Source organism: Pituophis catenifer, unplaced genomic scaffold, assembly GCF_029215685.1.
Source record: "Pituophis catenifer annectens isolate HBS135680 unplaced genomic scaffold, rPitCat1.0.hap2 SCAF_3, whole genome shotgun sequence".
In the NCBI taxonomy this organism is placed as follows: domain Eukaryota; kingdom Metazoa; phylum Chordata; class Lepidosauria; order Squamata; family Colubridae; genus Pituophis; species Pituophis catenifer.
This window is the reverse complement of record NW_027256883.1, coordinates 153,233,811-153,261,144: the sequence shown is the minus strand read 5'-3', so window position 1 is coordinate 153,261,144 and position 27,334 is coordinate 153,233,811. Positions and strand designations below refer to the sequence as shown.

At 36.8% G+C, this 27,334-nt stretch overlaps 1 protein-coding gene across 1 annotated transcript in view; it reads right to left on the bottom strand.

Annotated features, from left to right (window-relative positions):
* SLC1A7 (solute carrier family 1 member 7) overlaps positions 1-27,004 on the bottom strand; it is a 46,795-nt gene extending 19,791 nt beyond the window's left edge. The window contains exons 1-3 of the mRNA XM_070939540.1: positions 26,864-27,004; positions 25,229-25,308; positions 7,315-7,530 (exon numbers count right to left, since the gene is read on the bottom strand). Coding sequence (XP_070795641.1) covers positions 7,315-7,530; positions 25,229-25,308; positions 26,864-27,004 — 437 coding nt within the window. The remainder of the gene's footprint in view (positions 1-7,314; positions 7,531-25,228; positions 25,309-26,863) is intronic.
* Positions 27,005-27,334: the final 330 nt, after the last annotated feature.

Here is a 27,334-nt window from a genome sequence, read left to right as displayed (position 1 = left end):
ATAACTTCAGATTCTTTATGGTAAGGGATTTTCCTATTTTTCCTCTTGTAGAACTTGGGGAAAAATTGGAACAATGTGATAGTCTGTTAATTTAAGGTTTTTAAAATTAATATTTCTAAACATTTATAGTAAACACCAGGCAAACATCCTGGCGTAAAAATTTGGGAATTTGAAAACCATCTGATACAATACTTCTAAGCCACAACAGTAATCTCTAAGGTTATCTTGCAACAATGCACCTGTAACCAGGGCCGGATTTTCCTATAGGCTAACTAGGCTTCAGCCTAGGGCCTCAAGATCAAGAGGGGCCTACATTCAAATTGTTAGCAAAATTAAAATTACACTTTCACTATAGGTGAAAGGGCCTCATAAGTGGAATAGCCTAGGGCCTCTTTTCATCTAAATCCGGCCCTGCCTGTAACTATTTGGAAATTCACTCAAGACTTGCCATTACAGGCTAGTACTGTATGTGCGAGCAGATTTGCTTAGTTTGGTTCAATCAAGCATGATCTGTACAAATTCATTGTTGAGTAAGAGACAGATTGCACCTAACATCAAATAAATCCAAACAATTCACATCATGTATAAATCTGGCCATGCATTTTTCTCACACTTTCAATTAAAAATTAAATACTGAATCAGCATGTAATGAGAAAGACATTTTACCAGAAAAAAGTTGTAATTTTGAGTGATGGAAATGTGATTATATTTCAGTAAATTTTTCATTTTTATGAAAGGATTTTAGTTTTCCCCATATTACTGTACTACCTAAAAAAACACCCCATGCTTAGGACACATATCTACAATTTCCCCAAGAGATCTAAAATTATTCTCTTTCAATTGCCTTTAATGTTCCAAGGGATCCTGACTCTTTCATACAATCAAATCATGCCATAGATTGTATCCATGTACATTAGGAATTTCATTAATTCTGTTTGTGATGTAATTTGGATGAAAGGGGCTACAGACATGGAAAGGATTACTTTGCTGATTAAATGATAGATTAGCAGTTTATGATGGATAATTAATCTGGAGCAACTGTTGGGGGGGAGTTGCCTTCAGATTGAAGAGGAACTAGGTATGTGTGTTTTAGCAACCTTTGAACTTGTGCCTCAATTCTAACTGCACTGACATGCAATTAGAATTATATGGAAGAAGAAACATCTGTCAGATGGTCATTAGTGATTTAATGTCAAAAAAAGTTTTAAAGATTCTAGCATGTTGTTGCTTTCATTATTCTTTCTCTTGCAGGAATTAGGACTGTTCCTTTTAATAGATACTAAAGGAAACCAACCCTGACTGTTCTTTGAAGGACAGATACTGAAGCTGAAGCTCAAATACTTTGGTTGCCAAATGAGAGGAGAGGATCCATTGGAAAAGACCTTGGTGTTGGAAAGATTGAAGGCTAAAGGGGAAGGGGATGGCAGAGGATGAGATAGTTAGATAGTGTCATCAACATAATGAACATGAATTTGGGCAAAATCTGGGAGACAGTAGAGGACAGGGGAGCATGGCATGCTGTGGTCTGTGGGATGGCAAAGATTTAATGACTGAACAACAACCTTTTAATAGAAGCAACTGAGACTCTTCCAATATATTTTAAATAGACTGGTTTTCCATGGTAAATCATTTTTCAAAATTAACTTTGTTGAAATGACCAAAAGATAAGATAAAGTGCTATTTCACTAGAACAGGAGTTTAGGGTCATATCAGTTCTAGTAGTGTACAGGCCCTGACAGACAATCTTGATATGTCACTAAACAAATTAGTCTGTGCATGGTGGCAATAGTTGTTCTTTCCATCGTGTTCTTGGAAAAACTTCAAACTACTGATTTTGAAATACTAGATTTCAAAAAACAATTTCTGACCATTTTGAAGCTACACTATTGAAAATTAGATTTGTGCTTCTGCAGTTCTCATTAGTGTTGTATGATGCTTTTATTGGTTAATTGGAGGTGGGACCTTGGTGCTGAAGTCTTTCAAACTCTCCCAGCAGATTTTAGATGATTATTTATAATTATTTTCAAATAACTAATCTCAAAGATTACAGTGATGATACTTTTTTTTTTTAAACGGGACTATTTGGGCAGCACAGAGATCCATGCCTGTATATTCAGATTCTTCTGGAAGATATGCTGTTATCCATCTCATAGTGATGCCCTTATATTTCTTCATCTCTTTCATATTCTCTCATAATCAAATGGAACAAATAAGCTGCTAAGACAATATCAGTATTTAATTCTGTAAAGCTATTAACTGAATACTGCTGATCTTAGTTCTGCCGTAGCTTGTCTATGGCAACTAGAAAGAATGTTTTATTGCCAGCAAGGTCCCATCATGTTTCAAAGAGATGGCATGATTTTCCTTCTTTTCCATTTGCTGAGCTGATGTATTTCCTCTTGCTTGCCTTCAAGCTTTTTTGTGCAGCGGCTTTAAACTGCTTGCCTCCTGAGCAGAAATGACTGGGAATAAAGCTGGTTTAAGACATGTCTGTTAAGATTTCATTTTCAGCGTTGATAACAATGCTAACCAAGTGTTCTATCTGAAGCAGTGGTGAAATGTAAAATTTGTTACTACCAGTTCTGTGGGCGTGGCTTGGTGCGTGAGGGTAATATGACTTTTTTTTAAAACTTTTAAAACCATTTTTTCTACAACCTCTTCGGCTGAAGAGGTTGGGAAAAAAAATGCTTTTAAAGCCTCTGACGATCCCAGCTGACTTGCCTGATCGCCAGAGGCTTTTTTTCCCTTTAAACACATTTTTTCTATAACCTCTTCTGCTGAAGAGGTTGTAGAAAAAATGCTTTTAAAAGCCTCTGATGATCCCAGCTGAGCCACGCAATCATCAGAGGCTGTTTTTTTTACTTCTAAAAGAATTTTTTTCAGCCAAAGAGGTTGTAGAAAAAATGCTCTTAAAAATAAAAAAAAAGCCTCTTATGATTGCATGGCTCACTTGGGCAATGGGGGGGAGGCAGGGATTTTTGCTACCTATTCTCCGAACCACCCGCCTCTATCGCTACCAGATCTGGTGATCCGGTCTGAACCGGAAGCATTTTACCCCTGATCTGAAGAGTAGTTACTGTACATGCTCTCACTATCTAGTCAGTTTCCATGATTCTTTACCATCCCACCATGCTGGGGAAAGCAACCTGGATCTCTTTTGTTTCTGTTTTTTAAAACAGAGTTACTTCGAAGTAAGATGGGCAGCCAATTTTACTAATAAATTTTACAAATAAAATAAATAAAAGGCCCAATGTTTCATCAGTCCACCAGTCCACTGTTTACAACACAGTCCTTTCAGCAGTTCCAAGAAGGTTCCACATTCATTTACACTATTCAGGTGACCCTGAGGGCACACATAAACCTCCAAGTGGCCTCAATGACTCTCACAAAGAGTGCTAACTACCAGATGATTGCAAGGAATATAATTCCTTCCATTCTCCACCATTCAGTCAGAACTGAAGAATCTTCTCGGATGAGAAGCAAAATATCTTCAAGCAAAAAACAAAAAAAGTCTAGTTGCCTTTTGAAAAAGCGCCTTTGGGACAACCCTGACCTGGATCATTAAGAATCTCCATAGACAGTCCACCATTCATTTGTTCTCTTTGAGCAGCTGTGGTCACACCCTAATAGCTGAATATGTGGATAGGAACAAAGAACTGATGGTTATTGGAGATACAGAGGAGTGTGGCTGGCTTACCAAGCATATAGAAATCAGGCCTCATGTAGGCATGTTCCTCTTCTTGGGTACAGATATTGCCCAAAGGGACTTGGAGGGCAGCAAACAGTAACAAAGAAGAGGATGGGAAAGGCTGGCAGCTCCATACAGCAACCAGTAGATTTACAGAAGTTGCTTAGAATGAATTAAAGAACAGCAAGTAATGGCAGAGTGAGTTGGAAAACATCACTTTGGATGAAGATAAGGAAAGCATGCCTGAGACATGTCCCTGTATTGAGATTAGGACAAATGGAACCCATTCATGATCTCTCAATAGGATTTGTGAAGCATCGCCCACCTTCAGAAGAGTCCTAGGTGTATGATAAGCCCATCCATTTCCTCTCAAATCCTCAGTTTGCCATTCTGATTACAGAATGCAATTCAAGATTAGCATGCTTTGTAATGAGGCTGCATGCCATCGTTCTTAGGCTTTCTGTTTCCAGTCTGAAAAAATTCTACAACTTCATTAAACCTCTCTGTAACATTAGCCAGGGAGATCATGGGCTACTTCTGCAATGTATAACTACGTTTGGCTGTCAGTGAAGATATGTAGACATGTCCATGCCTGGCATCTATGTTTAATTACCACTTTACCACTAATTAATATGGGAAAGAGGGTACATTCAAGGACATAAGAGTTAACAAACATGTCAACTGCATGCATACTATGCAAATTGCTCAGCACCATAAAAAAGACTAATTCACTGCTTAATTCTAATGGCTTCAGTTATATTTCCACTTAGCTCTGCTTCCTGCTATAAACAGCTTTAAGTTTGATTTCCCCAACAAGCATGACAAACATTCTGACTGTCAACACTGAGAATCCCAAGTTTCTTCTGAGGATAGAAATACATTTATGTTCAGTTTATAATTTACTCATAGTCTATAAGAGAGAGAAAGGAGCCAAAAATAAAAGAACACGAAGAACTAATTAAGGAGATTTCATCACGTAATTTTATATGAGGGAAGAATCAAATACTGGTGAAAAGATTGTAATCTTTTATGATCTTTTATCTTTCATAATCATAAGATCATAGCAGAAGTTTTATATGGACAAAGTCTCAGCTTCAGTTTCTAGCTTCTTCAACTTAAAAGATCAAATATCAGGTAATAGGAAATGCCTCCATCTGAGTCAGTATATGGAATTAGATATACAAATAATCCGAAGTACCAGGAAGAATTTGGAAGGAGATATTCACAAATGCAATCATCTTAATGTGCACTTGATTTAATGTGATTCCATTACTTAAAATAATATTGTTAGATTAGAGATGAAAATAAAATTGATTTCTTTATACTAAATAAAAGCCAATGAAGAGCTCAGCATACAAAAGGCAGCCTGCAGTGTGCCATGCCTCTCTTTTAAAATACTCTCTTCATGCTTCACATATACACATATATAAAGAATTATAACTTGCCATGAGAAAAAGAATTAGTTTTCTGTGAGTAGGTGTACAAAATGTATACCCTAGAACAGGGGTGTCAAACTTGTGTCGTCTTGTTGTCATCACATGACATATCATGACTTTTTTCCCCTTCGCTAAACTGGAGGTGACCGTGGCCAGCGTGTGACACATCCGGCCCATGGGCCCTAGAGTATCATAATAGAGAAATATGAAGCAAGAAAAGCCAACATTTGTTAATTATCTCTGTGTTTAATAAACCATTTTGTTTGCTTTTGATGCATACTTCAGGCAATGAGCTCAGGCAATTTTTTTTAATGTAAAAAATGAAGCCAGAAAGATTTTCAGGACAGGTTTTGATTGTCAAATTTAAAGCATGGCACACATATTTTTCATTCAGAATGAAGTATAGCCACAGATCCATGTAGGAATTACATATAGTTATGACTGCAGCAAACTACAACAATCATCAAGTGAAGGAGGGCATTAGTACAGAGTGAACTATGACCAGAATAATGCATTTTAATATGATGTTAGGTCATTTCTAATTTTTATTTAAATATATGTCATTTTTCTTGCTACTGTTCATAGTTTCTCCTTCCACTTGATTTGTAAATTTTCTTAATTTAATAAAAACGTTGGAGAATTTCAGATTCCCCCTCCCCCAATCTTTAAAAAAAATGGAAGGCTTCTCAAAGATCATCCAATCCTATTCCCTGTGCAATGCAGGATATGTAATGCAGGATGTCAAAGAAGAGGCCAATTCCTCATGACACAATATTTGCCACTGCTCAGCAGTTTTTGCTATTAGGAAGTTTCTGCTAATGTTTAGTAAAACTCAGTTTCTATCTACTGCTTCTAGGTTTGCCTTTGATACTAATAGGAAGACTCAGCATGCCAGACAGACAACTGCTGTCCTTCTTTCCTTTAAACATTTCTCTTCTACAGATTAACATGCACAACTTTTCAATTGCTTATCATATCATAAATCTGCTTTCAACCCCATATATTCGATTATTTAATAAATATTAACTCTTTCTAAGATGCAGTGGGCTCAGTGGCTAAGACGCTGAGCTTGTTGATCGAAAGGTTGGCAGCTCAGCGGTTCGAATCCCTAGTGCCGCATAATGGGGTGAGCTCCCGTTACTTGTCCCAGCTTCTGCCAACCTAGCAGTTTGAAAGCCTGTAAAAAATGCAAGTAGGAAAATAGGGACCACCTTTGGTGGGAAGGTAACAGTGTTCCGTGCACCTTTGGCATTTAGTCATGCTGGCCACATGACCATGGAGACGTCTTTGGACAGCGCTGGCTCTTTGGCATTGAAACGGAGATGAGCACTGCCCCCTAGATTTGGGAACGACTAGCACATATGTGTGAGGAGAACTTTACCTTTACCTTTTAAGTCTTTCTTCCTATCTTAATCAAGCACTGTACTATCTTATATCTTTCCTCAAGCCACCCATTTACATTACTTTGAGACTTAAAAGAATTTCCAAATCTAAAAGGAGTTTTACTGAGAAGAACAGAACAAAAGGATGCTAAAGGAAAAGACACCAACAATACAAATGGTAGGATATGCAGCAAGGAGGAAGAGCTTGCCTTTTTCAGAATTAGTTGAGGAAAGCAGACTAAAGGATTTCAAAGAAGATGTAGTTAGGCACCTTGATGTTTACAGTATGTTGGAATTTCAGCTCAGTTCTGTAATAAATTTCTCCATCATGAATGTACCCACAAGATGAAGCACAGTTATCTTTTATAGAAGTGCAGGTATAACTCTATCATTATCAGGTTTTTAATGGCTGCCATATTTTTCTCCTTCTACCAGCTATGACCATCTGGTTGCCCAGATTACAATTTAGGTAATACTTGTAATTTTCTTCTGAGTGTATGTATACATTTCATTAGAATTCATGCCAAACATTTATTCTTCTCTTTAGTCTCCTTTACTTACTTTTAGCTATTAGGAAAAATGGTGGTCCTGAAGCAAGAAAGGATAAATTCATATGTGCCAAAATGTTTTTCAGTTTAGGGAGTAGAAGGTAGCTCCACTTAAGTTCCAGGTTCTTTTAAATGAATTCATCATTGACTTTTAGCAATCATGGATTTTAAAACATAAATTTTAAAATGTGATCATTCAACATAATATCACTGAATATGTAAAATCTGAACCTTCATAAAAGCGGTGCGAAAGTTGTTACCGAATTAGATCCAGCAGTGCATCTGCAGAACTCATGATTGGCTTTGCACCTTCTTCAGTGTCTTCCTTCTGGGCTGCCCCACCAGGATGGATAACAGAGACCATAATGATTCCCACAATCACAGCCACAAATGTAGTCCACAGATAGTAAGTGACTGTAATGATGCCTAATCGACTAGATGTTTTAGCATCCAGAGCTGCTAGTCCTGACATCAGGCTGTTGAAAGAAAACACAAAGTATATATTATTTTTTTCCTCCTCCTTCCTTTTTTCCTTCTTATTCAATTTGGTCTATTACTATATTCATGGAAAGGACAACGAATTTCAATCTAACCTCTCTTTGAGCAAAGATGATTAAAGGAAGATTTGCTTTAGTCTTCTTTTGCAGAGTCTATAGGAAGGAGCTGACCAGGAAAGAGTTAGCAGAAAGCCTTATTTGAAACCTAAATGGAAGGTTCAACATTTACAATGTATGTGGTTAATTCATACTTTGTATTCCGCTTTCAAGGCTTAGGTTAAATTAAAATAAAATAGAGGAATCACATTGACTCATCTCTAAAGTTTGACACATTGAGCAAGAATGTACTCTAATTTGTTTTAAAATAGAGAACATCAGATATCTCTTTAGCCTCAATGAAAGTTGCATTCTTAATGAATCGAGCTATAACATGATATCAGAAAGAAGTCACTAAACTTTAATGATCTTTAGTTCCAACAGGCAGCACCATAATCCAGAAATTAATTGAAATCTAAAGTCATGCAAGCAATCAAAACATGCATATAAATAGAATAGAATAACAGAATTGGAAGGGACCTTGGAGGTCTTCTAGTCCAACCCCCTGCTTAGGCAGGAAACCCTACACCACTTCAGACAAATGGTTATGCAACATCTTCTTACAATTTTCCAGTGTTGGAGCATTCACAACTTCTGGAGGCAAGTTGTTCCACTGATTAATTGTTCTAACTGTCAGGAAATTTCTCCTTAGTTCTAAATTGCTTCTCTCCTTGATTAGTTTCCACCCATTACTTCTTGTTCTACCCTCAGGTGCTTTGGAGAATAGTTTGACTCCCTCTTCTTTGTGGCAACCCCTGAGACATTGGAACACTGCTATCATGTCTCCCCTAATCCTTCTTTTCATTAAACTAGACATACCCAGTTCCTGCATCTGTTCTTCATATGTTTTAGTCTCCAGTCCCCTAATCATTTTTGTTGCTCTTCTCTGCACTTTTTCTAGAGTCTCAACATCTTTTTTACATCTTGGTGACCAAAATTGGATGCAGTATTCTAAGTGTGGCTTACCAAGGCATTATAAAGTGGGTATTAACACTTCATGTGATCTTGATTCTATCCCTCTGTTTATGCAGCCTAGAACTGTGTTGACTTTTTTGGCTGCTGCACATTGCTGGCTCATATTTAAATAGCAAACCATAAATAATTTGAAGCATTTTAATTGTGTAAACCATTTATTTTGGTACATAATTATTATTTACAGTAAGTAAACAAGTATCTTAATCTCTCCCAATCCCACCCCAACATTTTCTTCATTTTTTTTTTCATTATTAGATCAACATACAGAATGGGCTGATATGTGTGAGGCCAAACAACATATATATTCTCCATGTATAATACAGATTACAGCACATCTAAGAAAAAATAGCTTTTGCAACTATTAAGCGCCTCTAAGACCTGATCCTGCCACCAAATGAAAAAGCACTTTATACCTATTTCATCTGCTTGACCTTTGCAAAAAATGGAGGTGTCACAGAACAGTCACATATGAAACAGAATGACACTGTAACATTAGATGAATGACCAATTGTTTATAAATTGCTAAAGCACTATTCACATTATATATGAATTGTGGGGGGGGGGGGTTTTGCATAGCTATAATTTTTTTCAGATTTGGAAAGTCACAAGAATCCACGTCAGTCCAATATGATGATGCAGTTTTACAATATATACAAACTCAAGATTAAAATGGTTGGGATGCTGAATTTTTATAAAATAATTATTGAATTTCAAATTTAAGGACTCTAAAATAGACTGATTTAGAGCCATGGTTGTACACAGTGGTGGGCTGTTGCAAGGGTTCGGGTGAACCCTTAGCTCTGATTGCTGGCTGGGCCCACCCACTCGCCCCTGTGCTATGCTTTCCATTTATAACGAACTTTCTGAATCATTGTCTGGCCCAGCTATGATACGTGCTGCCCCTGTTGTACTCACTGGAGCTGCCTGAGTTGATTAGGAGCATGTTTGAAGCTCCATTTCTTTCCCAAAGAGGCGCATGCACGCTCATAACCAGTGAACCCTTTGTTAAAGTAAGTGCAGCCCACCTCTGGTTGTACCAGGTGAAATCCTTAGACAGAATAAAACAGGGTCTTCTGTTAAGTAGAGAGAAGATCTAGGCCAGGGGTCCCCAACCCTCAATCCATGGACTGGCACCAGGCCTCAGCATGCCAGGAACCAGGCCACTCAGATAAGCGAAGCCCCAGCAATGGGAGGCAGGAAGCACACAAAACCATGCCCCCACTGGTCCGTAGAAAAACTTCTCTCCACAGAACTGGTCCCTGGAGCCCAAAAGGTTGGGGACCACTGAGCTAGGCTGTTTATCTTCCCATAGAAATGGCAAAACTCTTAGATGTCTCCAAGTATACTTTTCCAGTGAGGCATCTAGCTATCAATAGACAACCCAATTGTTTTTTATCAGTATAAATTGCAGCATAACTAAAATGAAATCAGGATTGGCAAAGCTTTCAACACACCTTATTAATAATAGCCAAACTAACAATTATTAATGGTTTCTTTTTTCTAATGTAGTGACTATCATTTAATGAAGTCATGTTGAAGTAGAGTTTATCCTCCAGCATAAAATAATAAAAACCTTGTGGCCTGAAAACTAATAATTTATATATATATATATATTTGTCAATTTCAATATTCCAGATTTTGTTTGTAGTTCAATGTAAAATATATATATATATTTGAGATATTATTGTATTTAGTTTCACTGTATATTAGCATATGCCCTCTTTTCTAGAATCTTTATTAATACCATATACTAGAAAATTATCCATGATTACAGTTACAATATAACTTCCCAGATGCTGAGAATACTAAAGTATTCTTTCAAGTAATGAGAAAATAATAGTTGATCCCTAAGAGAATACAATGCTCAAATGGTTATTAAAAAACAAACATGTTTTTTTGCTTATTGTAATGCATTAAAAGTAGCAGATTTACTGTTTCAACAAAACAGGCAAAAGAAAGAAACCAAAAAGCTTCTTTTAAAAGGAAGTTAAGTTAGAAAGACTGAGTGTTCCTAAAAGCAGATAAATTAATCATAATTCTTCCAAAAAGCAGTTTAGGCCATTTCAATTGCTGAGGACATAATCTAACCTTCCAGTTTACAGGGTTGGAGGGGATAAGGAGAGAGGGAGAGAGGGAGGGAGAAGGAGAGACACAGAGAGACACACAGATAGAGAGACAGAGAACAAAATAAGGTTCAATGTAAAATGTAATTCAAGTTAAGCAAAAAGATAAGCAAACTTTTTTTAAAATAATCTTTATTTACATTTATCAATAAAAAAGAAGACAACACACCATATAAATGACAAACAGAACAATAAGACAAATAACATATATGTCTATAAGTAGTACCTTAATAACTTATTCAGTACAGTATATCTATAATACATTCTGGGGGAGGCAGAACAACCTAATTTATATTTATAAATCAATTAGGTCTATCCGACCTCACTTTACTTGTAGAATATAAATTTTTCAATAAATACAACTCCTAATCTGGTTTGGGTTTTATTTTTCTCTTTGATAGCCAAATATATAGTTTTTCCCAAGATAAACATGTTTGTGTTTGGTCTCTATCTTTCAGTTTTTTCGTCAATTTATCTGCTTCTGCACAATCCAAAATCTTCTTTATAATTGCTTCCTCTGATGGGGTATTTTTATTTTTCCAGAATTGAGCATATGTTAATCTCGCTGCTGTGATAATGTGTAGCACAAGGTACCATGAATCTTTTTAAATATTTTCCGGTTTGGAGCCGAGCAAGCATGTCTCTGGTCGCCATTCAATCTCTTGATCTAAGATCTCGTTAAGCCACTTTTTTATTTTTCCCAAAAATTTTACTGCTTCTGGGCACGTCCACCATTGGTGATAGTAAGTGCCTCGCTCAAACCCACACTTCCAGCAATCAACAGACTGTCCAGTGAACATTTTGGCCATTCTGTCGTGGGAGAGATGCCATCTATATAGCATCTTGTAAATATTTTCTTTGTATGCTGTAGAAACTACTAGTTTCATATTCCCCCACCAAATCTCTTGTCATTTTTCCAGATGAATTGCGTATCCAAAATTTTTTCCCCAGACAATCATTGTGTCCTTTATTATCTCATCACCAATCTCTAACCTCATCAATAGTTTATAGCTTTTAGAAATCATGCCTTTTTCCTGGCCCATCAAGATCGTATCTAACTCCTGCAAGTCAACATTTACACCTTTCCTATCTCTGTCTTTTTTATATTTTGATTGGATCTGTAGATAGGTCCACCAATCCAATTGTAATCCCTGGGAATTCAACTCCTGTTTTGGTTTTAGCTCTCCTCGTGCATTCAACAAGTCTTTGTACGTTAATTTTTTCACAGGGTTGTATAATTTTGGAATTGTCAATGCTTCTAGAGGTGATATCCAGCACGGTGTTTTAATATAGTATTTTTTACTGATCTTCTCCCAATTTCGGATTAAGATATTCCTTATATAATTCCGGTAAACCATTTGCTTTGTGGAGTGTTATCCTGCCAGAGTGCCATATGCCAGCCCTGTTGTAAATCATGACCTTCTATCTTGAGAAGACGACTATTGCCTAAGGTGATCCATTTTTTTACCCAGACTAACAGAGCGGCTGAATAGTAGTTCTCCCAACATGGTAAACCCAGGCCTCCCCTTTCTTTTATCTCCTGCATCATTTTTTTTTAAATCCGGGGTTTTTTCCCCTGCCAAATAAATTTAGTTATTGCTTGATTTAGATCCATAAAATTTTTTTTTGATAGATTCGCTGGGGCAGTTTGAAACAAAAAATTAAACTTCGGTAAAACGTAAGATTTTATTGTTGTTACCCGTCCCAAAAGTGATAGTTGAATTTTATATATATTGTTGATTAGTAGACCTGCTACCACTCCAAATTCTTCAATTGTCTCTAACAGGGATAAACAAGATTCTATGGGGTCTTCCAAAATAAAAACCATATCATCTGCAAAGGCCTGAGTTTTATATACCTGGTGTCCAATTTTAAGATCTTTTATTTTTTCCTCGTTTCTTATTTTACACAGTAGTGTTTCTAACAATAATATAAAAAGTAAGGGGGATAGAGGGCAACCCTGTCTTGTGCAATGGAAAATTCTTCCGTCAAGTCCCCATTTATCAGTAGTCTGGCCGTTTGTTTGGAATAAATGGTTGTAACTGCATTTATGAATCTTTGTCCAAAGCCCATGTATTCTAATTGTAATAATATAAACTCCCAATTGACCCTGTCAAATGTCTTCTGGGCGTCTATAAAAATTAATGCAATCTGTTTGCCTGGATGATCTTCATAATATTCAAGTACATTTAGCATGACCCTCATGTTGTCTCGTATTTGTCGTGACGGCAAAAGCCCATTTTGATTGGTATGTATAAATTCATTTAGAAACCCTTTTAATCTATTTGCTAAAATTGCTGTGAAAATTTTATAATCTGAATTCAAAAGATAAGCAAACTTGAGTACTTTGGAAACTAGTTACAGACTATTATGGAAAACTAGTTATCAGCATTCCACCGCCCCAAACTACAGGTAGGCCTCAACTTACAACCATTCTTTTAGTGGTCGAAATTATAACAGCTCTGAAAAAAAATGTCTTAATGACTGTTTTTCACATTGATCAGTGTTGCAACATCCCCATGGTCACATAACAAAATTTGGATGTTTAGCAACTGGCCTGTATTTATGTCAGCTTCACTGCCCTAGGATCATGCAATCACTTTTTCTGAATGTCTGACAAGCAAAGTCAATAGGGAAGCCAGATTCAATCAACAAACGTGTTACTAACTTAACAACTACAGCAGTAGTGGGTTGCAAAACCGGTTGCTACTGGTTCACTCGTGCATGAGTGCACACTCGCACGCTCGCACGATGCTTCTGCGCATGCACAGAAGCATCTGGCGTGGGTGGGTGGAACCTCCCGCTACCGCTACCGTTTTGCTGATCCAGGTAGAACCAGTAGCAATCCACCACTGAACTACAGTGATTCACTTAACAAGTGTGACAAGAAAGGTTGTAAAATGGGGGAAAACTCACTTAACAACTGTCTTGCTTAGTAATGGAAATTTTGAGTTCAGTTATGGTCATAAATCAAGGACTACCCGGAGTAATCTTTGGATTTAAATTCCGCAAGAATTCCAAGACAAATTAACCTTTATTTGGTATTAAAAAGTAACAAATTCTGTTACTGTTTCTTCACAATTCCATACCCCTCACTTCCAACCCATTCTAGAGCATTCTCTACTAAACCTCTTGAGCTAAATCTGATACTCCCAGCTTCCTTCTGCTAAATCCTCTTCTTGTATTTATTTCATGTTTACTATTATAAACCACATTTTTCAACTTCCTTTGCAAACTAGATAGTCTTACACTTCCAAAGATATAGTGTACAGTTCAGATATGGCTATTAGCACTGCACAAGGCAAGTTGTTTCCTTTGTTAAGTTAAACTATGGAATTTACTGGCATCTGAAGTGGTGATCTGTCTCATTGTAAATAGATTTAAGAGAGGATTAGACAAATTCAGGGAAGGATTAGACAAATTCACCTGTCCTCTGGAACATCTCCCCCCCCCCCCCGATCCTCCTGACCTTTTGTAAGGGTCTAAAGACTTGACTCTGCCAGTTGGCTTGGGACCTCAATGGGGGAACATCATAGTAAAAGTGTTAGATTGACTAACAACAGATCCCACCTCACCCCCATCCTGCCCCTGCCCTCCCCATCTGTAATTGATTTTAGCAGTTGGCATTAATTAATTTATGTATATGTATAGATATAGTATTTATTATTGTAAGCCACCCAGAGTTAACCTGTAAGATGAGTGGCAAATGAATGAATGAATGAATCAATGAATGAATCAATGAATGAATGCAAAGGCATAAAATTTTATCAGGTTTCAAATGCTGTGGTCAGCTGCTTCTGGGATTTTTTTTTTTTAAATTACTGAGCCTTGTCTACAATCCTGAAATTTCCTGATGAACTTGTATTTACTCTTTTCCAAGATCAGTTAAGGCCTGTCACTTCTTATGACAGGTATTTTATACTGAACAACAAAGATAAATAATTAAAACTATTATCTGCCACATACAGTACAAAATTTACTTCTTATAGTGTCTAGAATTATACACCGACAACACTAGCATAAAGAAGAAATGATCCACATTAAATGCTGGAAGTCAAGTAGAAGCTATTATAGCCTCATAGCTTCCCTTTTGTTTCAAGTATTTATTGAAAAGATGGAAGTGGAGCTGAACCCACAGGAGACTTCATAAAGATAAGCTCAATACTTTCAACATATCAGCTAGCAAGAAGTTATTAAGTATGCCTGTCTATTCCATAAGGCTAAATAAGGTATCTGGAACTTGGCAGGTGAAAGTATCTACCAAATGTCAGTTTAAACCATTTTCCAGAGCAGCCATCCTTAAGCAACTTAATTCAGTTGTTTTCAACTGTTCCATTCTTTATGAATAGTGGCAAGGAAACTAGCTAAAAGATTCACAAATCTGATATATACATGGAATTTAGGTTTATCTGAATTCATCTGTGCTGATAGCTTTCTGCTTAATTCATTGTCTCAATTTCTGAATGGTGGAAGCCTCAAATGTAATAACTCTGGAAAAGGGAAACATAAGGAGCTGACCATAAACCGATTCAGCTCATGCCTCTCCAGCTTGTTCTGTTCCATCCCCCATCCGGAGCCATCTGGATATTGCTTTGAAATGGATGGATTATAGATGGACCTATCAGAGGGGATTAGAGTGATTAGAAAGACACTAATCCTGTCAAGAAGTAATGGTCAAGCATTACCAACCAACAGTTGCTACAGCATACAGGCTTGTTTTCATTCATTCACCTCTTGATTATATTTTCATTGAATTTCTCTTCATAATTGCTTGCTATGTAAAAGCCTTCCCCAAATAAATTGGTGCCTTCTTTGTTAAAACAATGTTAGCAGTATTAGATGTAGCCTGATTATGGGTTGGCAGAACCAGAAAGTACCAGCTCCTGTGTTACAACATAATTATCAGTTTAGCAATTGTCTCATAAATAAAATTGGATGTTGCAACATTGTGTACTGATATTAAAGAAATTAATCCCTTTCTTATCCCAGCCTTTGTTTCAACAAACAAAAGATGCTTGAAACCTTGACTCTAAAAAGTAAAAAATAGAAACAAAATTAGGAAACGAATCAAACACTTTACGGCTGACTAGACAATTCTACTCATTTTGGCTCTTGCTGCCATCAACCTCTAGATTCTATATTTTCCAAAATGAGAATTAGAGCATTTTTGCTTTGTTTTCAAAGCAAACTCATAGGAGGTAAAACTAACATAGGAGGCTGTGTTGAAATGAACGGTGACCAACAATGCAAGGAGTCATAGATACAGGCCACTTTAATACCTATACAAAGATAAATATATGGGAAACAGTGCATTAATAAATTGGAACGATAGTCTATAATTGGAATGTGGAGCCTGGAATAATGGTTTCTAGGCTTCTGATCCTGATCAGAGAGACGTCTCAATAGGCAGATGAAACTGGTTTTTGTTTTTTGTTTAATTTATATGCCGCCCTTCTCCGGAGACTCAGGCCGGCTTACAATGTGTTAAGCAATAGCCTTCATACTTTTGTATATTTATACAAAGTCAGCTTATTGCCCCCACAATCTGGGTCCTCATTTCACCTACCTTTGAAAGGATGGAAGGCTGAGTCAACCTTGAGCCTGGTGAGATTTGAACTTGCAATAATTGCAAGCAGCAGTTGTTAATAACAGCGCTTTAGTCCACTGTACTACAGGCTCTTCTAGGTGCCAGGTTGGACTGAGCCATGATAGAGCTATGCTTAACCATATTTTAAGCAGACCATAAAACAAACAAAAAGCAAAACAAAACAACAACTTGTAGTGCAATAGGGAAAAACAGCTAAAGGATTCCAACCATGAAAAAGGGCAGTTCCACGATTTCATTCAGCTCTGGCTCTGGACCTGTCTTACAAGATGATTATTTCAAGACCCAAGTCATTTTTTTCTGGCTCTGATCTTTTCTTGGCAAACCTGGAGTTTCTGGGTGGTCCCTTTTCTTACTTCTGGTTCCAAAATTCTAGGCTCAAGGAAGCCACCCCACTTCAAAGTAGTCACTTGAAAAAAACAAAGCAAAAACTACTGCTATATATCTTAAGCCTCTGCCAGCTAGTCTTCTGCTGAAGAGAAGGGAAAACAGGTGAACTTTTGTTCCACAGTGACTCTGATAGTCTTCTGAAAATTGGTCAAAATGGAACTTTTCCAGAGGGCTTTTAATTATAGTAAATAGATGGGGAAGAAATGGAGGTAGTAACAGATTTTTTTTTCCTGCGCTCCAAGATCACCACAGATGGGGACTGGAGCCAAGAAATTAAAGACGCTTGCTCCTGGGGAGGAAAGCTATGGCAAATCTAGACAGCATACTAAAAAGCAGAGACATCACCCTGCCAACAAAAGTGCATATAGTCAAGGCTATAGTTTTCCCAGTTGCAATGTATGGCTGTGAAATTTGGACCATAAGAAAGATTGAGCGCCAAAGAATTGAGACCTTTGAATTATGGTGCTGGAGATGACTCCTGTGAGTCCCTTGGAGTGCAAGGCAATCAAACTGGTCAGTCCTAGAGGAGATCAACCCTGATTGCTCTTTAGAAGGCCAGATCCTGAAATGAAACTGAAATACTTTGGCCACTTAATGAGAAGGAAGGACTCACTGGAGAAGAGCCTAATGCTGGGAAGGATTGAGGGCAAAAGAAGAAGGGGACGACAGAGAACGAGGTGGCTGGATGGAGTCACTGAAGCAGTAGGTGTGAGCTTAAATGGACTCCAGAAGATGGTAGAGGACAGGAAGGCCTGGAGGAATGTTGTCCATGGGGTCGCAATGGGTCAGACACGACTTCGCAAGTAACAACAAAAGTTAAGAGAGCCATAAATGGTTAACTCTTAATTGGGATACTGCTGGTTTAAATTAATTTTATGATCATATTTTTACTACTTTGTATTGTTGCATTGTGAATGTTTTTATTTCTGTAAACCACTAAGATTAGTAAGATTCTTCTTGTTTAAAAAATCCAATGGATAAATAAACCAAATTCTTCATTTCACTCCAACTTCACTACCTACTTTGGAAAGAATTTAAATTTTAAAATAATAATAAAAAAAGCAAATCACCTGTAGCTGCCCTTAATGTGGTATCTGCTTGCACTGCTCAGGACTAATTTTCTTTATTCTACTTTCACAGTCACTATCTCAACATACAATTATGGTTAAAGAGATTGGGAAAAGCATCTCCTAACAGTTTACACAACAATTGCTATGGTATCGTTATACCTTCAGAACATTTACCATATATTCAGATAGTTGCAGGGGTTAACACTGACTTGAAGGCACAAAATAAATAGTTATGGTGAAAAGATGGCTTAAATATTTCCTTTTTCCCCATAGGTAGCCTCTTATCAAATATCTGGAATATTTTCTGCAATACACAAATAAACAAGTACTATATGTTTTTACTCATTTTGGGTGTGGGGGGTTAGGACTTGTTAGAGAATATTTATTTATTTATTTATTTATTTATTTATTTATTTATTTATTTATTTATTTATTTATTTATTTATTTGTTCGATTTATATGCCGCCCTTCTCCGGAGACTCACGGCGGCTTACAATGCATTAAGCAATAGCTTTCATACTTTTGTATATACCTGCTTAGTAGGGCTTTCGCCCCCCCCCCTCCCAAGCAGTGTTCTTTTTTACACAAAGTCAGCTTATTGCCCCCACAATCCGGGTCTTCATTTTACCTATCTCAAAAGGATGGAAGGCTGAGTCAACCTTGAGCCTGGTGAGATTTGAACTTGCAGTAATTGCAAGCAGCTGGTGCTACTTAACATCACTTTAGTCTGCTGTGCCACCAAGGCGCATCACATTTTATTTCATATTTATGCAGAAATATTGAAAATTCAAAAGGTTCATAAATTTTTAAGCATTACTGTATATAGTGGAAAACAAGGAACAAGCAAAAATTAAAATGCTATAACTGTAGTAAAAGAGAATTCATGTAGCTATTTTAAGATTGTTGTTAATTTTAAGTCTGGTAATGCATGAACATTTTTGCGATTGTGCAATAATGAATAGCAGGATAAGCTGTTTCTCACAAAAACAAAACTCCCACAGAATAAACCCTGGCTGATGATCTACCATCAATGCCAATCTCAATGAAGAAAGGAAATTGTGAAATGAACTAAAGCCATTCCCAGAAATAAGAATTATAACAAAATTACACCGGGAAAACAAATTACACAATTATGCACCAAAATCACAATTGAAAAAAAAAATCATAGTATTCCATTTAAAAAAATCCAAACCAAGATAAGTGAGCCAAACTTAAAAAGCCCTTCTTAAAGGACCAAAAGATAACACTGATTCTGCATTAAGCTTTGAAGAAATGTATCCTGCCCATGGCAGTTTCTGAATACCATATTTTCCGGCGTATAAGATGACTTTTTAACACATGAAAATCTTCTCAAAAGTCGGGGGTCGTCTTATACGCCGGGTGTCGTTCTCCTGTAACCAGACTCTTTAAGGCTCTGATGAGCCTTAAATAGCTCTGGCGAGCCAAGCTCTGACGATCTACTAATCAGGCAACTCAGCTGGGATCGCCAGAGCCATGGGGAAGGGAAAAACTTTTCTCCTTTCACATGGCTCTGGCGATCCAAGCTCTGACGATCTGCCACTCAGGCAACTCAGCTGGGATCGCCAGAGCCATGGGGAAGGAAAAAACTTTTCTTCTTTCACATGGCTCTGGCGATCCAAGCTCTGACGATCTGCTAATCAGGCAACTCAGCTGGGATCGCCAGAGCCATGGAGAAAGAAAAAACTTTTCCCCCTCCAGCTTGCTTACCTTAGCTGCTAGTCGCAACGCTTGCCTTGCTTCGCTTGCCTGAATCCATTCCATCAGTAAGCAACTCCCTGCCTGCAATTAAGCAGGCAGGGAGTTGAAGTCTACAAGTCTTAAAGTTGCCAAGGTTGGAGACCCCTGTTCTATTGGGTAAGTTTTTTTCCCCTTTGGGATCTTTAAAAAAAATAGTTAATTGGGGTTTTTTTTAGTTGTTCTTTTTTAGACCTAGCCATTTAAAGTTTAGGAAGTTTTAAATTTAGCTTTCATATAAAAATAAAATAAAATAAAATAATATTTGTGCAGCTTTCTGAGATTTAGTGTGTTTTTGTAATGTTTCACTCTAACTACACAAACACACAAAATCTCATAAAGCTGTATGTGGAATTTTGTGTGTGTAAAGTGTGAAAGTTGGTTTTTTGGACTTTTTGTGGCTGTGTGAGGTTCCTGCTTGTTGCAGGGGCCATTTTGGGTCTAGCACAGCTGCTTTTACATTGTGGGTGAGCCAGTTGTGTTGTGTTGTGTTGTGTTGTGTTGTGTTGTGTTGTGTGTGTATAAAGTGTGAAAATTGTTTTTTTGGGCTTTTTGTGGCTGTGTGAGGTTCCTGCTTGTTGCAGGGGCCATTTTGGGTCTAGCACAGCTGCTTTTACATTGTGGGTGAGCCAGTTGATGTTTTTTAATTTTTATTTGGTGTGCGTTGGAAGAGGGATAGTCTTATACGGCTAGTATAGCCCAAACCCTATATTTTAACAGGAAAATTCAGGGGTCGTCTTATACGCCAGAAAATACGGTATATGGCACGATGTTGGATTTTATTTTATTCTATTTCAACATAATGTTAGTCTAGCTCAGATGATTATACAAGAGTTTTAGGATTGGCTAGCCTACTGTAACTCCTAAAACTCTGTAAGTAACAGGTGGCATTGCAAGGTGCTGTTAAATACAGACTTAAAATGCTCTCTAAAGAATCTCATGTGTTTTTTCTGATGAGCCACAGATTGTGCTTGGAATATCTTCTGTTTTTCTTTTAAATTTACATATTTAAAAGCAGCATAAATAATAACAAAAAGAAGAAAATAAAATAAATAAAATGTAATATGTCAGTAAATAAACAAGGAGTTTTCAATGGCCACAAAAATGGAAGTTCAGTATTTAACTAATTTGATTGTATAGAATGGAGTGTGTTTTATCAGAATACTAAAAACATCTGTATGATTCTGAACAAAATGTTAATATCATCATTATTTAGCACTATTCCAAAGATAAATGCACATATTATAATCATATAATAAAAAGAAAGTAAAAACAAGAAAAAAACAATAAAAACATAATTAGAAAATATCTGATTTCAATTTTCCCTACTGATCATTGAAATCAGCATGCTTATAAGCATTTAAAGTGGTTTTTTATTACAATGCTTACAACAGTTGTTTTCCTGTAAAAAGCCTATTCTACATTTCTAAATTTGCCTTATTGTATGATGTATGATACACTGGAGAACCATTTTTGCTTAATTCCAATCCTCTCATAATTACATTGTAATTGTGTCTTTATAATTTTGCACCTACCGGTACTTTATAATGCATTTTTGACTGTTCTGTCTCTGTGTCATATTTTAATAGCAGTTTGTATATATATCCTAATACTGTGGTGTCAAACTTGTGTTGCCACAGCGGCATCACGTGACATATTGCGACTTTTCCCCCCTTTGCTAAACTGGGCGTGGGCGTGGCCAGCTTGTAACGCATCTAGCCCATGGACTTTGAGTTTGACAGCCCTGTCTTAATAGAAGGCAAGTATTTTTAATTATACCATATTTTTTCCACATTTCTATTTTAAGAGGAAAGAAACACTTTCAATAAGCAATAACCTCTGAGTGGAATCCAAGGTAATAATAATAATAACTTTATTGTCATTGTACGTGTATACACAGTATACCCATACAACGAAATTCACTTAACACCCAAAGACCAGGTCCAACACACATAACAATCCCCAACACACTCCCACCCAGCACAATTCCCCACCCTAAACCACCCAAACATCCACACAACAGACCAAGTAATACTGTCCTAAACCACCCAAACATCCACACAACAGATCAAGTAATACTGTCCAACAGCTCACTGATGGTGGCCCTTTAGTTCATTGTTGAGTGCAATTATAGCTCTGGGATAAAAACTATTCAGAAAACGTGTGGTCTGAGTTTTAATTGTTCTGTATCTTCTGCCAGAAGGCAACAGTCCAAAAAGATTGTAAGCAGGATGGGAAGATAGATCATAACAAACAGAAAACCTTATGCTCCTAATTTCAAACATCACTTATTAGCACTAAAACAATAAAATAGGTAGTTGCAATAACAGTTTTATTCAGTAATAAAAATAAGAAAAGCAGAGAGTGCTAAACCCAGTGCAATAGAACAATCTTCATCCCAATGTCTTTTTAAAAATTATGGCTTTTGCCATCTCCTCCATGTCCATCACAGAAAAATCAAATGTGATATCTCTTCAACATTAATTCCAAAGCGAGATAAAGCCATTGAAACCCCTAGATGTGATAATAATAATAGCCTTTGTTGTCATTGTACATTATGTATACAATGAAATTGGTTTAGCCTCTACTGGTGCAATCCATAAAAGAGATCCTAAAAGCCACCACAGGAAGAGTTCAGAAAAATGACTGTTTTTCACATAAGAAGCAAAAAATCACTGAAATGCAGTTGGCAGGTAGAGAGCTTAGAACAATTTTCAAACTTGGCCATTTTAAATTATAGGGACTTCTAGAATTCCTTAGCCCAGTGGTGGGCTGCTGTCGGTTCAGACCAGTTAGAGCGAACCGGTAGTTCTGACCAGCCCACCCGCTCTGGTGCTATCACATCCTATATAATCACCTGTTTTTCGATGCCGCGTGCTCACATTTTTGGTTCCAGGTGTTACAGTATGTGACGCCCACCTCTGCCCTACCCAGTATCCTGAAGTTGAAGTTGACATGTCCTAAAGTTGCCAAATTTGAAAAACACTGGCTTAGCATATTCTAGAACTAGGGTACAGTTTTGGAAGCAAAATTAATTAATTATCTCTAATAATGTGCTAGCTACTTTAAGACTGTCTGCTTCAGTCTTGTTTCAATATATTCTCTTTGTATACCCTGTTTCCCCCCAAAAAAGACATAAGATAATAAGCCCAATCGGGCTTTTGAGCGCATGGCAATAAGGCCAAGTACTTATTTCAGTGTTCAAAAAAATATAAGACAGGGTCTTATTTTCGAGGCAACACGGTATTTGTAGGTAAAACCAATTACAAAAGTCAGTTAGTCAAGAAAGAAGAAGAAGAGGAGGAGGAGGAGGAGGAGAAGGAGGAGAAGGAGGAGAAAAAAAGGGGAGAAAAAGGGAGAGAAAAAGGAGAAGTGGGTAAGGAAAAGGAGAAAGGGAAGGGGAACGGGAAGAAGAAGAAGAAGAAGAAGAAGAAGAAGAAGAAGAAGAAGAAGAAGAGGAAGAGGAAGAGGAAGAGGAAGAGGAAGAGGAAGAGGAAGAGGAAGAGGAAGAGGAAGAGGAAGAAGAAGAAGAAGAAGAAGAAAGTAGTAGTAGTAATAGTATTCAGGAACTTGTCACCACTGGAACTGGGGAATGCAAATTCATATATGCTGAAATTCAGAACATGTTAGTACAGGAGCCAGGATAATATCTTCCCACACATTTGTATGCAAGAGAAACAGTAACATATCTCACTTAAACATGGCTTGTGCTACTATCACATATCCCTAAAAGGCCTATTCAAAAGCAAGTCCCACCAAATTGAGTCAGACCTACTCCGAGAAAAGTGGCTATAAAACTAAAACCACAGAGAAATGACAAGAGGAATGTGCCAGTCCTTATAAACTTAGATTCGAGCAATAAAACAGCCTAAATGTATAAACCTATAAACCTATTTTTAAACATACTGGTAAAAAAATGAATGTTTTTTTTTAAAGTCACCTGTAAACATAGTAATCTCTCTTTTGTACACATCCTTTAAAAAAAGAGATTAATTTTTATTTCATTAAAAATAGCTACAATTTTAGGAGCCTGTTACTACAGGCAGAGTGAATGTGAAATATGAATTGGGAGACAGAGAATGATACCAGTGGTGAGATAGAATTTTTTTACTACCGGTTCTGTGGGCATGGCTTGGTGTGCATGACAATGCTTGGTGGGTGTGGCTTGGTGAGGGTGGCAGGGAAGGATACTGCAAAATCACCATTTCCTCCCAATCAGCTGGGACATGGGAGGCAGAGAATAGATGGGGGCAGGGCCATTCAGAGATGGTATTTACCAGTTCTCCGAACTACTCAAAATTTCCACTACCGGTTCTCCAGAACCGGTCAGAACCTGCTGAATACCACCTCTGAAATGATACTGTTTAGCATAGAAAGCCACCCAAAGTCTAATAGAGTTGGGCAGCTTCTAAATCAGGGGTCTCCAAACTTGGCAACTTTAAGCCGGGCGGACTTCAACTCCCAGAATTGGGGAATTCTGGGAGTTGAAGTCCTCCAGGCTTAAAGTTGCCAAGGTTGGAGAACCCTGTTCTAAATCACATGAATGAAGCAAGAAAGCAAGAAAGCAGGCAGGCAGGCAGTGTCTCTAAATAAAAAAAACACACACAAAGCAAGTTTACAGCAAGTTAACTAAACCATAATTCAAATTAAACCTTTACTGTTGTAATGTGTTGTAGCAAGTGATGAACTAGGATGATTTAGTTATCAGATTTGCACACTGTTTAAATATGTGAAGAGCACTCAGTTCCAAAATTGTTTTACATTTAAATCAATTCACCTTGATTCTAATATTTTATTTCATCATGCTAGGTTCTGGAAACTTTTACAGGAAAGGCACCTTAAAGATAATCTGCAATATTAGCCATTACCATATCTATCATTATAATACTGTATTTGATACATATGCCATCATAAATATGAACTTTGCAATTATAGAAATAGAATGTACCAGTATTATTGATTCTGTGCAGCCCTAAGTGTATCAGGTATTTTTCTATAAATTCTTATATGTACATCATGCATGGAAAAACAGAGAAACTTTCCCAGATTATTTTGCAGTATAAAAACAGGGTCATGAACAGTTGTTATATCTCTTATAAAAGGAAACAGAAGATTTTTGCCTGTGTAACTTTTGGGGCAGCAATTACATAATATATATTTTAGCATGATTCCAGTATAAGGGCTTATTTAAATTTTGAAGCCCCATTTTTATATAACTTTTACATATATTCCCAGAGACATAATGTATATATGTGTCTTGGAAGTTGCATGCAGCCAGTGGGTTGTCCACTACTGGAGTAATCATATATGTTAATTGGTATATTTCAGCTCAATGAATTGTAACTAAAATATATCTCTACTTAATGCATCTATTAGCCATTGTGATATTAAGAGCTTACACATTTAAGAGCAAATGCACATTTTTTTTAAAAAAAGAAGTCACTTTAATCATGAATGGTTGAGACCAAAGAATTAGTGCAGAGGAAAAGTTATCACCTTTCTCTATACCACCTTCTTTGCTTTGTTAGGTTCATCCAAGTATACTATTTGGATTAAACAAGAAAGCTAGTCGCCAAAATTATATTCACACAATGTTATTTGGAATGAATCATCTAAAAAGAAAATTATACAAAAAGCGGTTGAACTGATATAGACTAACTTACCTTGAAACAACCAGAGGCAGAATCAACATCTTCAACATTCTCATCAATAATTCTCCAGGAAATTGGAAATAACTAATTTCCTAAGGAAATAAGGAAATGGATGAATTGATTTTTTTTAGAAAAAAGCATTTATCTCAAAATAGTGTTAAGATGCTTTGATATCTACAGTATTAATTTCTTCTTCATTACAACAGCATAAGAAACAAAGAATAGAATGATGAGAAAATGAACATATATAGAGGTATTAATAATTGGCTTTCTTTGAAATGATGATTTTAATACTCATTGGATTCTCAGATGAATGATATATTTAGTATAAAAATGATGAATCTAGGAAAGAGTTTAGTTTAGCTATTGTTAGGGGTGGGGAGTACTAAATTCACTGACCACCAGACTTATCTGTCTATATCTCTGTTAAAACGAACTGAAGCAATATAATTCATGAGATGACACCAGAAGCTTGAAGTACTCATATTTCTGCTTATCAAAAACTCATCAGGGATGAATGAAACAGGTGTGAAATTCATAGTTCGGATGTTATAGAAGAGTCTCTCCTATGCTTCTAGTTTTTCTTGCTGAAAAACTAGAAGCCTCAGAAGTTGGCAAAGAACATACGAGAGGCCCTGCTCATTCAGATACCTTGACCATATAACTTTTAAGGTTTTCTAGGTCAAAACTGCAATATTCAAGAAACCTCCTCTTGTGTCTAGCTTTTCACAGTGTTAACCTCCCAAGTTATCTCTCCATTTCACATATCAACTTGAATGCAACTAGATCAGAGCTATACCAGCTTAATAGATGGTAAACCAGAAGAATCTCTATGCTGTCATGTTGCCTGCTTTCCTGATGTGTACTTATAGATTTTGCCATGCTAAACAATTCCCTTAAAAAAGTGAATGGATCTATGATGGATAATTGATGGATAATTGTGACTCTATTTTATTCACAACAGGGGAGACAAATTCATATTTCTCATCTTCAGCCAGCATCTTTGGGGCAAACATTGTACAACTTTTTGTCTTTGTTGTTTTAAAAACAGACAATTCCTATTATTTCTAAAAATAAGAAGAACTACCACCAAGAAATAAACCATTTCTAGCTAGCTTACCCAGCATGAAGGGAAAACTATGAAAGTGGGTAAGGTGGGAGGAAGAACAAACAGATGAATCCCTCAGGTTGTTCTAAAACATACTTTCTAAAATAAATTCATTGCTAATAAGTAAATAATAATAATGGAGAACTTTCCCTATAAATCTGTTAAGATCGACAAAACTATTTTAAAATAAATGGCTTGTGGAATGTAAGTATGTTAAATAATAGAAAAGAACATGCATTAGCTTCACTGGGAATAGTATATTCAGACATACCAGGAATTCACAACCATGCAAATTTTTTTAAAAAAAGGTTCCTGCCATTTGAACATCTTCAGTATTTAACATTGTATACATTTCATTTTGCAGTGGCTCAACTTTTCAACCATTTAAAAAAAACAAATAAACCTAGAGACAGCTTTTGTTTTCAGAACAAGATGTCTTGCAATATATCAATTTAGCAAAATGTCCTTCATGACAATTCCCGTTTTATTTTATGAATCCTTTGTTTCTCAATGATGCTACACCTGCTCAGATCACTAACCTGGGGAGAAAGACGCCTTGTCCTCAGAAAGAATCCAAGAAGACATCCCACTATGACAGATAACACTGAGAGAATGAGTAAACCATTCCTTTTGCAAACATCCTTGACCCGACCTAGCATTGTTTTGAAAGTCACTGCCATGATGTCCTCAGTGATCTCCGGAGGGGAATCAGCATCCCATAGACACAGAGATCTTTTCAGCCTGTTGTGTTAGAATAGCAGGCATAGATTAGATGAAAGCATTTCTGGGACTGCTTAGCTGACATGCAAGGTCGCTCTTCTACCAGTAGCCACCAAACATGTATTTCCAAATTAATACTCACAATCCTATTAGTGACTACATCAATACGAACCTCAAGGAAGATTAAGAACTCTGGAAAATGAGAACAGAGTGGAGTGGTATTTTAGAAACCAGAGTAATATTAGTGAAAATAAAATAATTGTGCATTGTTCAACTGTTATAGGATCCTC